Genomic DNA, 14,252 nt, shown 5'->3' on the forward strand with positions numbered 1-14,252 from the left:
AGTTAAACAATGAGAACACATGGACACAGGGAGGGGAACATCACACACCAGGGCCTGTCGGGGCATGGGGGCTAGGGGATGGATAGCATTAGGAGAAATACTTAATGTAGACGACGGGTTGATGGGTGCAGCAAACCACCATGGCACGTGTATACCTATGTAACAAACCTGCACATCCTGCACGTGTATCTCAGAACTTAAAGTATAATAAAAGAAAAATAAATAAATAAAAATTTTAAAAAAGGAATACTGTACAAGGAGTTAAAAACTTGCCTTGATAATACACCTACTTAGAAAGATCAAGTGCCTTAATGAGTTGCATTTTAGTTTGTCATCTACAAAATGAATTAATTTAAATGATTTTTTTTTTTTTTAAAAAGCACACAATGTTGAAGAACAATATTATAGAAACCAAATACCTCTTTACTTCTCAGACGCTGTATCACTGCCTTCAAGGTACCACATTCCTCTTTCAGTAACTGAACAGCAACATAGTGTTCCCTCTTTAAGGTTTCAGTTTCTGAAATATGTCTGGATTCCATGTCCAAAATTTCAGCAGCATGTAGTTCTTGCATCTTCTCAATTTTTTCAGTAAACTGACTGATTATTTCAGTAACTTCTTCTGAGGAACATTCACTCTGTAAATCAATTTGTATTCCTGCATTCTTAACAAGAGTTTGTGGAGTCTGATTGCTGCTATTGACCTTCAGAGTCCCATCTGTCTGGGATGCAATGCTTTTACTCAGTTTTACAGGAAGTGGCTCGAACATGCAGGCCTTTTTGTTTTCTTGTACCGCAGTCTTATCTTCTTTTTCTAAAATGGACAATTTCTCTTTTGCCTCTGCGAGGTGATCCCTAACTTGGCTTAAGTCTTTTTGAAGAGATGCCATATTTGTTTCTTTTATCTAAAACGTAATGAGTAGAACAGTAGGGCATTCAGTTCAAATCTTTCCATATTAAATGCAGAATTTAAAGGGGGTGGGAGGAATGTAATTCATGATTATATGTTCATTTTCCTCAGAGTAGTAGGAAAAACATTTTAGAAACACTCATAGTTTACATATATATATTTGTATGTATGTATGGTCATAGATTACTATAAAAGTGAAATAATTTTATCAGCTTCTACTTTTGGTTCTCATGGGATACACAGTCCTCTTTAACAACTTTCTACTCCTTCATTAACAGAATGGAAGTAAAAAGTATCCTCCTAACAAAGATTTCCAGGAAAACCAAGCAAGAAGATGTTGGTAAAGAAATTTACAACAATGAAAGTTTTCATCAAATCCACAAAATACTTTTTATCTAGTTTTTAAGTTATGGAGCTTGATTTGCTACAGATGAGTATATACTTTGAAATGCAATTAAGATAGGTAGAAATGAGTGAATTAGGAGGTATGTTACTTATCTTACCAAAAGTTCTCCTTGAAGTTTTTCAGTCTTTTCTTTATAACCGGTAAGTTCTGCTTTAGTAGCCACCGATTCAGCTCTAAGAGCCTCGAGTTCATTTAAAAATCCACTTTCCTCATTGCTATGAAATAGCTCAGTAGTTGTCTGAATGACAGCGGAAAACATAAGAAACACATACTTTTAAAAAAATACAGCTAAATTCAAGGCACTTATACATTCTAATAAAACTACCCAAGGAATGACTGCCTACAGATAAAAGGAGTTGCAACAAATCAATGCTCTTTCCAAAAACACAGAAGCTTTTTCAGAACCATCATCTTATATTCTTGAGATAATGATTTTCTTCTTGAGAAAAGAATGATTTTCTGGGAATAAAAGGCAAATAATGTCATTCATATACATCCGAAAAATTTATAAATTATTAGTGAAAATATTCTTTATTACCATTCAAAAAGTTCTTCATATTTATAGCACTTTTGTCAAAAGAAACCAAGTGTAACTAAGATATTTCTTAGAACTCATACATGGAAAGTATTACTATTTTAGGCCAGGCATGATGGCTCATGCCTGTAATCCCAGCACTTTGAGAGGCTGAGACAGGTAGATCACCTGAGGTCAGGAGTTCGAGGCCAGTCTACTGGCCTCAACATGGCAAAACTGTCTCTACAAAAAATACAAAAATTAGCCAGGTGTGGTAGTGCATGCCTGTAGTCCCAGCTGCTCAGGAGGGAGAGGTTGCAGTGAGTCAAACCGTGCCACTACACTTCAGCCTGGGCAACAGAGTAAGACTCTGTCTCCAAAAAAAAAAAGAAAGTTATATTACTATTTTAATTATTTATAACTTAGAGTAATTTAGTTCCAATGAAGGAGGAAAAAGCCAGGTAATTATTATTCTTTGCAAAATACATTATATAATTAAATAATTGTGATTTATCAGTTAATCTCCTGGTGTTTAGAGAAGACTGAAGTTCTGCTACTCAAAGTTATAAATTTATAAGGTGAGAATTTGGAGGGAAAAAAAGCTCTTATCCTATCTATAATAGAGAACTATGATTTCAGATCTTCACATAAGTAAACTTACAGAGGTCAGCTATGCATTTTTACTTAAAACAGATGAAATCTATTATCAGGTATAAAATTTGTAAAAGTTGGCCAGGCGTGGTGGCTAACACCTGTAATCCTAGCACTTTGGGAGGCTGAGGCAGGCGGATCAGTTGAGGCCAGGAATTTGAGACCAGCCTGGCTAACATGCAGAAACTTCGTCTCTACTAAAAAAAAAATACAAAAAAAATTTAGCCTGGTGTGGTGTGGCATGTCTGTAATCCCAGCCACCTGGGAGGCTGAGGCAGGAGAATCGCTGGAAACCCAGGAGGTGGAGGCTGCAGTGAGCTGACGTCACACCACTGCACTCCAGCCTGGGCAACAGAGCAAGACTCTGTCTCAAGAAAAAAAAAAAAAAAATTTGTAAAATATGTCACCCACACATTAATTCAGTAGATGTTATTAAATAATAGATTTTTTCTCTAAAGTCTGCATTCTTTGTCAATCCTAATATATTTTCATACTTATTATTACTTAAAAGGAATGATAACATAACATGCATATTAGAAGGAAATTAAGAAAAAAATCCCCACAAGTCCTAGAGGACATTTGCTAAAGTTAATGTTTCTTAGTTTCTTCTGACTGCTCCATTTAATGATGATGTTCATGAAATAAACATCACATTTGAAGACTACAAAATACAGTCTGTATCCATTATTTTAGTGATAATAATATGACTACACAATGTTAAGTTAAATTTGGCCTGAGGCTGTCTCTGTATCTTGAGTTCCTATGTAAGGAATTGCAACCTAACTTAGGAGTACGTAAACCTAACTTAGGAGTACGTAAACGGAAAACATTATCTTAGGAGTATAATAAACAGCTACTCTTAGCACATGACAAGCAGTCAACTGAGCAGACCGGGTCCAAATAAGGCAAACACCTAGCTGTAACTGCACTTTATTTGGTAGTTCTGTCTATAAATATTCACCGGCCACTGTTGCACAAAAGAGATTCGTGAAACTCCTCTGGTTCTGAGTGCTACCCAATTCATGAATCCTTTTTTGTTCAAATAAACTCTCGTAAATTTAGTTTGTCTAGTTTTTCTTTTCTTTTCTTTTTTTTTTTTGAGATGGAGTCTTGCTCTGTTGCCCAGGCTGGAGTGCAGTGGCGTGATCTTGGCTCATGCAAGCTCTGCCTCCTGGGTTCACGCCATTCTCCTGCCTCAGCCTCCCAAGTAACTGTGACTACAAGTGCCCATCACCATGCCCGGCTAATTTTTTGTATTTTTAGTAGAGATGGGGTTTCACCGTGTTAGCCAGGATGGTCTCGCTCTCCTGACCTGGTGATCCACCCACCTCTGCCTCCCAAAGTGCTGGGATTACAGGCGTGAGCCACCGCACCCAGCCTAGTTTTTCTTTTAACAACAGCGTATTTTTTATAAGTGGTATATTTTAATAAAAATCCTTTTGTATAAACTGCTAGATGTAAACAGAACACCATATTCAGTAAATTAGCAATTAACTTAGGAGTACTTAAGTGAAAATAATCAAATACAAAACCAACCTTGAGAACTTCAAAATCTTGAGGGCTTCTTTTCCTTTCTTTCCCTCCCTGTTTTTTCTCATTGCCCTCCAATAGCTTCTGTAGTTCTAGCAGCTTCTTTTCTTTTTCTAAAACATTTTTTTCTGCAATTTCTACTTGTTCTTTTCCTAAAATCAAACTAGTATGCATTTCAACAAGCTGGCTTTCTAATTCTGATATTCTCAAGGTTAATGCTGATATATTTGACCCTGACTCATCTTCTCTTAGTTGATTTAAATTCTGAATATTTGTTCTTTCAGGTTCTGATGAAATTGTTTGATTATCTTGACAGAACTTTGCATATTCCTGAACTGCCTCAAGTTGGATTTGACTCACAAGAGCAGCAGCCACTTTTTCTTCAAGTATTTTCTGTAGATTTAGAATCTTCTTTTGAAGCATTTCTATTTCAGACTGGCCTTGTTCTTGCATGTCTTTTATTTGTTTATAACACTGGGTAAGTTCTAAGTCCTTTGCACTAACAGTGCTCTCAAGTTGTAGCAACCTTGTTTCCAAATTAATTATGGAACCTTTGCCATTTTCTTCAAAAGATTTGAGGTATGTCTGATTTTCTAAGGATTTAAGAGCATCCTCTGTAAGGACTACTTCCAGTTCAGGTTTGTCTTTGCTCAGATCATCTATGGCCATGTTAACACTTTTCCCTGGTATACTTTGAATCTTTTCCATACTTTCACGTTCTCTCTTTAAGCTGAATAATTCCTGTGTTAGCTGATTCATTTTAAAATTGGTTTCTTTAAGTATATTTTTCGTGAAGGTCATTTCTTCATTAGTGGTTTCTACTTGCTGTTCCAAGGCCAGCTTTTCAGCTATAACCATATCCAATTGATGTTTTAAACTGTCTGCTTCTTCTGGGAGGGAATGAGCATCCACTAGTGTCTTCTGTCCAATATTTGCCAATTCCTGTTGAAGTTTTTCAATCACTTCATTGAGCTGCTCTATTTCTTCTTCTCTATTTCTCTTCACACATTCTTGATCACTCATCAAACATTCTATTTGGGTTTCAAGATCCCTTATCAGTTCATTTTTTTCTTCAATAACCTATTAATGAAAAAGGTAACATACATAATATATATGTATTTATATTTTGAAAATTTTACTTTATTTTAGGGCAAAGAGATGATCACACACAAAAATAATATACTACTTCTCAGACATACTACCTTAATTTCATTATAGACCAATATCTGCCCCATCATATCAAACAAGGCCCAGAAAGTTCTGTTAAGTATAAAGTAATATAAGCTTTTAGTTGCTGATTCCCTATTAGGAAAATAGTCAATATCAATACTTCTTAATGGAAAAGGATGAAGTAAGGAAATAAAGGCTACAACCGATGGGACCAAAGATAATTACCTTACTTAACTCATATTAAATATTAGAATTTATAATAGATTTGGTTAGAATAATATAATAAAATCTAAGTCACAGAGCCTTTCTGAAAAACATTAAAATCCTATGACAATATTAGGAGGGGAGAAAAATACATATAAATTATTAAGCCAATGTGTCTTTGCTTTTTTTTTTTTTTTTTTTTTTCTTTTTGAGACAGGGTCTCACTCTGTCACTCAGGCTGGAGTGCAGTGGCATGATCATGGCTCACGGCAGCTGGGACTACAGGTGGTATGCCACCATGTCCAGTTAATTTTCATATTTTTTGTAGAGACAAAGTTTCACCATGTTGCCCAGGCTGGTCTTGAACTTCTGGGCCCAAGCAATCCGCCCACCTAGGCTTCCTAAAGTATAAAGATTACAGGTGTGAGCCACTGTGCCTGGCCACCAACGTGTCTTAATAAATTAAAATTAATGAATTAAAAGAGAAGTGGGCCAGGTGTGGTGGCTCATGCCTGTAATCCCAGCACTTTGGGAGGCTGAGGTGGGTGGATCACCTGACATCAGGAGTTAGAGATCAGCCTGGTCAACATGGTGAAACCCCATCTCTATTAAAAATACAAAAATTAGCCAGGTGGGGTGGTGGGTGCCTGTAATCCCAGCTACTCGGGAGGCTGAGGCAGGAGAATCGCTTGAACCCAGGAGGTGGAGGTTGTAGTGAGTCGAGGTTGTGCCATTGGACTTCAGCCTGGGCGACAGAGTGAGACTCCGTCTCAAAATAAATGAAATAGAATAAAATAAAATTGGTTTGTTTTTTAAATTCAATGGAGAGCAACATTATAACCATTTAGCCCTTTAAAACTCTGGCTCATATTAATTTCATAATCAATTTTAAATGAGTATACCTTGTTATCTGTCGTAATTTTAAGTTGCTGCTGGAGTTTCATAATTTGTTCATTTAATTGGTCAATTTCTACCTCTTTTTCCTGTATTATTTGGGCAAATTTCCCAAATAGTACATGTTGGTCTTGAGTAGACACAGCATCAGATTCCTTTATGGCAAGTCCCAGTTTCTCCATGTCATCCTAGGAACAAAAATAATTATCACAGTTGGAATAATCATTACACATCATTTTCAGAACATAATTACAAAAGAAAACAGAGCCTATAACATACAAATGAATACAATCAGAGATACCATATGGTTATTGTAAATCAATAATTCTTAAACTATTTTGATAAATGATCCCAAAATTTTCACTTATGATGAATTCAAATGTTCAGGTTGGGCTGAAAATAAGTTCTATGCAAATGTGTCTGCCTGTTAATGTCCATCTGTTGAGTATTATTTAACAGCTGGATTTACCAAATGCTTAATAAAGCAATATAGGGACCAGGTGTGGTGGCTCATGCCTGTAATCCCAGCACTTTGGGAGGCCAAGGCAGGCAGATCATGAGGTCAGGAGATCAAGAGTGTCCTGGCTAACACGGAGAAACCCCATCTCTACTGAAAATACAAAAATTAGCCGGGCATGGTGGCACATGCCTGTAGTCCCAGTTACTCAGGAGGCTGAGGCAGGAGAATCGCTTGAACCTGGGAGGCAGAGCTTGCAATGAGCCGAGATCACACCATTGCACTCCAGCCTGGGTAACAGAGTGAGACTCAGTCTCAAAAAAAAAAAAAAAAATAATAATAATAATAATAAAGCAATATAGGACTGAAACTATGACTTATTTACAGATAAAAGTTTTTCTAAACTAATTACCTTAAATAATTTGTTTTCTTGTTCAAGTTCTTGTAGGCGGGTAGTAGATTCCTTTTTCTGTATTTCTAATTGCATATGTAATTGTTGAACTTCTTCATTCTTATTTTCCAGTTCTTCTCTAAACTGTTCTAATTGCTCTTCTAAGTTTGTAATCTTTAATATCAAAATTATCAAAAGAGAAAAGATGTTTATACAAATATTTATCAAGATAAAATGAAGAGTGTTACATTTGCTTTACAAAGTATGCATGCTTAAAACATGAGTCATCAGAATAAAAGAATGTGGTTTTTCTAAGCCAGGTATAACCTGTGTTACCTGTGTGGTTCCTAGACATGCTCAAACTGGCCACCCTTAAACTATCCTATGTAAAGCAGAGAGGAAACCTTCTGAGAAAGGATAAAAGGAGCCATTTCCTATGTAAGTATCTTCTCCTGAAGCAGAAAGGAGTCATAGGAGGAAGGGAAAGAATCCACATATTAAATCTTAGTTTATGTTACATTTATTTGCTATCAAAAGGCCTAGAAAAGCTGTAGAATTGTTTTGTTAGCCACCGTATAAGACTGAATGTAGTCCAAAAATATCTAATTAACTCACTAAAAGGCCTGGCTGCCATGTGGCTTGTTAAGCAGAAGGAAGCCAAGATAGAAACTAAGACCAAGAGATCCTTAGGTCTGATTTACAAAAACCTTAGAGAAAATGAATTACACAATTCAGGAGAAAATTAGATAGCTCCTATAGGTAGGACAACAGAAATTTATTTAATCATTTTGAGGATGGATTATCAATAATGGTAAAGCAACTGCTTTTTGATGGTTAGAGACTGAAATGAATGATGAATATTAAGAATTAGTTATTTGTAGGGGAAAGAGAGAGATCAGACTGTTACTGTGTCTATGTAGAAAGAAGAAGACAAAAGAAACTCCATTTTGTTCTGTACTAAGAAAAATTCTCCTGCCTTGAGATGCTGTTAATCTGTAACGCTAGCCCCAACCCTGTGCTTGCAGAAGCATGTGCTGTGTTGACTCAAGGTTTAATGGATTTAGGGCTGTGCAGGATGTGCTTTGTTAAAAATGTGTTTGCAGGCAGTATGCTTGGTAAAACTCATCGCCATTCTCCAGTCTCGAGTACCCAGGGACACAATGCACTGCGGAAAGCTGCAGGGACCTCTGCCCAAGAAAGCCTGGGTATTGTCCAAGGTTTCTCCCCACTGAGACAGCCGGAGATACAGCCTTGTGGGAAGGGAAAGACCTGATGATTCCCCAGCCCGACACCCATGAAGGGTCTGTGCTGAAGAGGATTAGTGAAAGAGGAAGGCCTCTTTGCAGTTGAGATAAGAGGAAGGCATCTGTCTCCTGCTTGTCCCTGGGAATGGAATGTCTTGGTATAAAATCCGATCATACATTCTATTTACTGAGATAGGAGAAAACCGCCTTATGGCTGGACGTGAGACATGCTGGCGGCAATACTGCTCTTTACTGCACTGAGGCGCTTGTATAAAGTCAAACATAAATCTGGCCTACATGCACATCAAGGCACAGCACCTTTCCTTAAACTTATTTATGACACAGAGACCTTTGCTCACACGTTTTCCTGCTGACCCTCTCCCCACCATTACCCTATAGTCCTGCCACATCCCCCTCATCGAGATAGTAGAGATAGCGATCAATAAATACTAAGGGAACTCAGAGACCAGTGCCGGCGTGGGTCCTCTGTATGCTGAGCTCTGGTCCCCTGGGCCCATTGTTGTTTCTCTATACTTTGTCTCTGTGTCTTATTTCTTTTCTCAGTCTCTCGTCCCACCTGATGAGAAATACCCACAGGTGTGGAGGGGCTGGCCCCTTTCAGTTATTTTTATGTTTAAAAATTGGTTTTGGTTGAGGACAGTAATATTCATTTAGCTCACTGGTTTGTTGCTACTTAATACAAAGTGAATGAATGATTTCCAAATGTGTATTTACCTCATGATCAAAACTGCTGATCAAAAAGCAAACTAAGATGCAGGAGCATCTCTGTTATCTAAGGCAACAGAGCCTGTCCTCAGCAGCACTTAGTGACAAGTGGCTCAGAAAGCAGCCTATAAATCATTTACTGCCTTAGAAACTGAAAGAGGGCATCGCTGATTACACACTAACAAATCACATACTGAGAACCATATCTGAACACTGACAAATCCTTAAAAACCAGTTAGCTTAGTATTTCCTAAACAGTATTAATACTAGTAGTAATAGCCCTCACTTGTAAAGAGTTTACTGCTAAGCACTGTACAAAGTGCTTTATATGTATTATTTCTTAAAACCCTGTAACAACCTTATGAGATCTGTTCTGAGTATCCCCATTTTAGAGATGAGGATGGACGTCACAGAGAAGAGTAATTTGCTTTGAGGCCACATGGTAAGTATGTGGAGAAGCCAGCTTTCGAACCTGGGAATTTATCTCTGAATCTTCCACTCTAAACTATCACTTATCCTGCTTCTAATAACTAATGTCTAAGACTTACACTTAAAAATTTTTCTGTAACACTGGTTATTAAACTCAGTAGACACTGAAATACATTTAATGACTGAACATAAATAATTATCAGGTTGTTGGAAACTGTATGATTATATCTTCTTCAAAGTGATCTCACATAGTACTTACAACTATTCCTACATTTCTATAACTACTCTGATGACAAGGTATTATTTTAAAATCAACACATAAATAGTTATTTAAGTTCAAATTGCTGCCCTACCTCATATGAAATTTCCTTTCTTTATACAACAGTTTATGACCAAACTGTTAACTTTGTGACATGAAGCCTTGCTATTCAAAGTGTGGTCTTAAGAGCAGTAGAGTTGGCATCATGTGAGAGCATGTTGGGTGTGCAAAATGCCATGTCATACCCCAGACTTGTGTTTTATTTTATTTTTTTAACTTTTGACTCATTTTATTGTTTTACAGTAATCAGATAGGAAATGAACTCTATTATATATTCCTTTTTAATCTTTTTTAAAAAATTATACTTTAAGTTCTGGGATACATGTGCAGGATGCACAGGTTTATTACATAGGTATACACGTGCCATCGTGGTTTCCTGCACCCATCAATCTGTCATCTACATTAGGTATTTCTCCTAATGCTATCCCCTCCTTAGCCCCTCACCACCTGAAAGGCCCCAGTGTCTGATGTTCCTCTCTCTCTGTCCATGTGTTCTCATTGTTCAGCTCCCACTTATGAGTGAGAACATGTGGTGTTTGGTTTTCTGTTCCCATGTTAGTTTGCTGAGAATGATGGTTTCCAGCTTCATCCATGTCCCTGCAAAGGACATGAACCCATCCTTTTTTATGGCTGCATAGTATTCCATGGTGTATATGTGCCACACTTTCTCTATCCAGTCTATCATTGATGGGCATTTGAGTTGGTTCCAAGTCTTTGCTATCGTGAACAGTGCTGCAATAAACATGTGTGTGCATGTGTCTTCATAGTAGAATGATTTATAATCCTTTGGGTGTATACCCAGTAATGGCATTGCTGGGTCAAAAGGTATTTCTGGTTCTAGATCCTTGAGGAATCGCCACACTGTCTTCTACAATGGTTGAACTAATTTACACTCCCACCAACAGTGTAAAGGCGTTCCTATTTCTCCACATCCTCTCCAGCATCTGTTGTTTCCTCTTTAATGATCACCATTCTAACTGGCATGAGATGGTATCTCATTGTGGTTTTGATTTGCATTTCTCTAATGACCAGTGATGATGAGCTTTTCTTCATATGTTTGTTGGTCACACAAACCTCTTCTTTTGAGAAGTATCTGTTCGTATCCTTTGTCCACTTTTTGATGGGGTTGTTTTTTTCTTGTAAATTTGTTTAAGTTCTTCATAGATTCTGGATATTAGCCCTGTGTCAGACGGATAGACTGCAAAAATTCTCTCCCATTCGGTAGGTTGCCTGTTCATTCTGATGATAGTTTCTTTTGCTGTGCAGAAGCTCTTTCATTTAATTAGATCCCATTTGTCAATTTTGGCTTTTGTTGTCATTGCTTTGGTTTTTAAGTCATGAAGTCTTTGCCCATGCCTATGTCCTGAATGGTATTGTCTAGGTTTTCTTCTAGGGTTTTTATGGTTTTAGGTCTTAGTCTTTAATCTGTCTGGAGTTAATTTTTGTATAAGACTTGTGTTTTAACAAGATCCCTGGGTGATTCACATGTGCACTGAAGTTTGAAATGCACTGGTCTAAAGCACTAACTTTCCTATTCTAAGTAGCTGAAGTTCAGGCATCATATCAGAGACTTCAAGTCCCCCAAATGACACTATGGGACATTCTTTCCTTTTGTTCAGTCAGCCTCTAGTTTAGCACCAGGAGGCTCTGGCTCTCTTATTATTGAGCCTACAACCACCCACAACCAGAAGAACATTAAGATTTAAAAACAGAGGCTGGTAAATATTTGTTTTAATCTTGTTTAATTTATCTAATAATTGAAATTAATATTTGGATTAATTTGCATCTATTTTTGTTTTCTTTTTTTTTTTTGAGACGGAGTCTCGCTCTGTCACCGAGGCTGGAGTGCAGTGACAGGATCTTGGCTCACTGCAAGCTCCACCTCCCTGGTTCACACCATTCTCCTGCTTTGGCCTCCCAAGTAGCTGGGACTATAGGCACCCACCACCACGCCTGGCTTTGTTTGTTTGTTCGTTTGTATTTTTAGTAGAGATGGGCTTTCACTGTGTTAGCCAGGATGGTCTCGATCTCCTGACCTAGTGATCCGCCCGCCTCAGCCTCGCAAAGTGCTGGGATTACAGACGTGAGCCACTGCGCCTGGCCTGTTTTCTTTTTTAAAAAGTATTTTTATCTCTTTCAAATGTACATATGTCTCCTTAATTACACAGTAGATTCCTTGATGTCCAGTGCTGGTTTTACAATTGGATACTGGTGCTACACGTACATTAAGAGCTCACTAAATGTTGAATGGCAGTCTTTAATACTTCTCACCAACAAGACAAAACAGGCCCCAATGCTTTGGCAGTATAGTATCACAAGGGCTTCAGACTCACAGAAATCTGAGAGGAACTCCTTTTCAACCACTTAAGGTGTGACCATGATCAAGTTATTTAACCTCTCTTAAGGCTCAGTTTACACATCTGTAAAATGGAGAAAACAGAGCCTGTCCTGGGGAAGAGTGTAAGTATTAATGGTAAAAGGGCATTTAAAATATTTAGTACTGTCTAATTACAGAGGCCAACAAAATTAACTATTATTATTTATTATTGCGAACTGTAAGCTAGATCTCATTAGCTCTACAGAGAGCTAAAACCTATTGAATGTATCTTTTTCTAAAATCCTTCTAATCCTTTCCCCATTTACTACCTCCTCCTATAATTCTAAAACTCCTTTCTTTTGCAGTTTTCTTCTCTTTTTATTCATCCTGCATTTCTAAATTTCTAATAAACTTAAAAAGTGTTTTATACAAATTTAGGCTCTGAGAGTAAAGTATCTCAAATACCATGATACATAGGGACATCTTATTTTTATACTCCATCAGATATCTAAAAGCATTTGCCTAGTTTCTGGGGAAAAAATGCTTAAGAGGTTATTTTCAATAAAAGACATTTTAACTCTATATTCCTGTCTCTCAGTCTTCAGTTACCGGCAGGTGAATGGGTTTTGATAAAGTACTTGTTACTGTTATTAGGGTCAGCTGTCAGTTTAACCACTTACTCATTGACTGCTTCTCTCCTTATCTGTAAAAAACATTAGTCAGTTGACAGATGCCCTCTAAAGTTTCTCATAGTTTTGAACAACTCTGATTCTGAGTAAAAGGTAGACAGTTATTAGATACTTAATTCAAGATAGCAGTGCTATATTATATTCAAAAGATAATAAAAATATAAAATCAGTAAGGTTAATCAACTATCCACAGTCAACTATCATTGCTTTGGGTACAGTTTAGAAGGTCTGTCTTTTTAGGTAACATATAATTACTTTACTCAGTTTAAGGGAAATCTTTAAATGTTAACTCTTTGAAACACAGAAATAGTTACATATAAACAAAAGTGCTCCCCACCTCCCACAAAAAAATCAAAAATCAAAATAAATAAGAGCCTCTCAGATAAACATTACTCAGTATTATGTGATAGTGAGAAAATAATCCTTCTTATGGAAATGATTTCAACTATAGTCACTTACATAGATGCCTTTTTTCTCCTCTAATCTACAAGTTTTCTGAGCTACAGTTTTAGCTGATATCGAAATCATTCTTATATTTTTCAAAGCAGCTTAAGTTCATAACTATTTGTTAAAATATAGTAAGTGTCCTGAGAATATTAGAGACAAAAATGTAATTTAAAAAATTTTAAACATTTTAAATGATAAGATATAGCTAGACAATGTAGAGTAGGATATGTTTTTAAAAAACTATTTGTAGACAAAGGCTTAAGTAAGTTATACATTAGGAAGCTGAAGTTACCACTGTTCTGAAAGTAAAGTTTTAGTTTTTTGGAAGAAGGGGCAGAGAAAGGAGAACTTTATATAATTGTTTTACTATTAAAGAAATTTACTATTACTCTTTTGTTTTAAGAACATATTCTGTATATTGTAAAATAGCACTATAATCTCCCGGGGCAATATAATAATAATAAAAAAAACCACACAGCAAAGCAGCAATAATTCAGTATCTATTCTATGGTTATGAGAAAACAGATATTGCCTTTTGTCCTAACACTACTATGTCTCTCCACCCTCTACATGCCTGCTAAGTTGGCCTTCTTCCTGTTCCTCCGAACTTCGTCCTGCTTCGAGGCCTTTACACTGGCTATTCCATCTGGAGCACTCTTCTTTCCCATCAGCTTACTCACATGTTTATTGCCTTGTTCAAGGTCAGTTTTGGCACTGAGCTGACAAACAGCCTCGACTGTGGTTTTAGATCATAAACTCCATTCAGTTCAAATAATATTTTCAAGGTAACTGATTTAAAATAATTCAAACCACACTGTGTCATTTAAAAATAAACTCCTTACCTCTTTTTCCTTTCTGTCTATGGCATCTCGCTCAGCCTGCAGTTGTACTTCTAGGGACAATTCTGGTTTAGCTTCTACAGCTCCAAACTGTTTTCGGTCCTCTACCTTTAAA

General features: G+C 36.8%; 1 protein-coding gene across 2 annotated transcripts in view; it reads right to left on the reverse strand.

Annotated features, from left to right (window-relative positions):
- AKAP9 (A-kinase anchoring protein 9) overlaps positions 1–14,252 on the reverse strand; it is a 170,994-nt gene that overhangs the window by 25,883 nt on the left and 130,859 nt on the right. For both annotated transcript variants that reach the window (XM_025378114.1, XM_025378113.1), the window contains exons 28-33: positions 14,141–14,245; positions 7,149–7,301; positions 6,288–6,467; positions 4,018–5,091; positions 1,414–1,554; positions 420–905 (exon numbers count right to left, since the gene is read on the reverse strand). In XM_025378114.1, coding sequence (XP_025233899.1) covers positions 420–905; positions 1,414–1,554; positions 4,018–5,091; positions 6,288–6,467; positions 7,149–7,301; positions 14,141–14,245 — 2,139 coding nt within the window. The remainder of the gene's footprint in view (positions 1–419; positions 906–1,413; positions 1,555–4,017; positions 5,092–6,287; positions 6,468–7,148; positions 7,302–14,140; positions 14,246–14,252) is intronic.

Source organism: Theropithecus gelada, chromosome 3, assembly GCF_003255815.1.
Source record: "Theropithecus gelada isolate Dixy chromosome 3, Tgel_1.0, whole genome shotgun sequence".
NCBI lineage: Eukaryota > Metazoa > Chordata > Mammalia > Primates > Cercopithecidae > Theropithecus > Theropithecus gelada.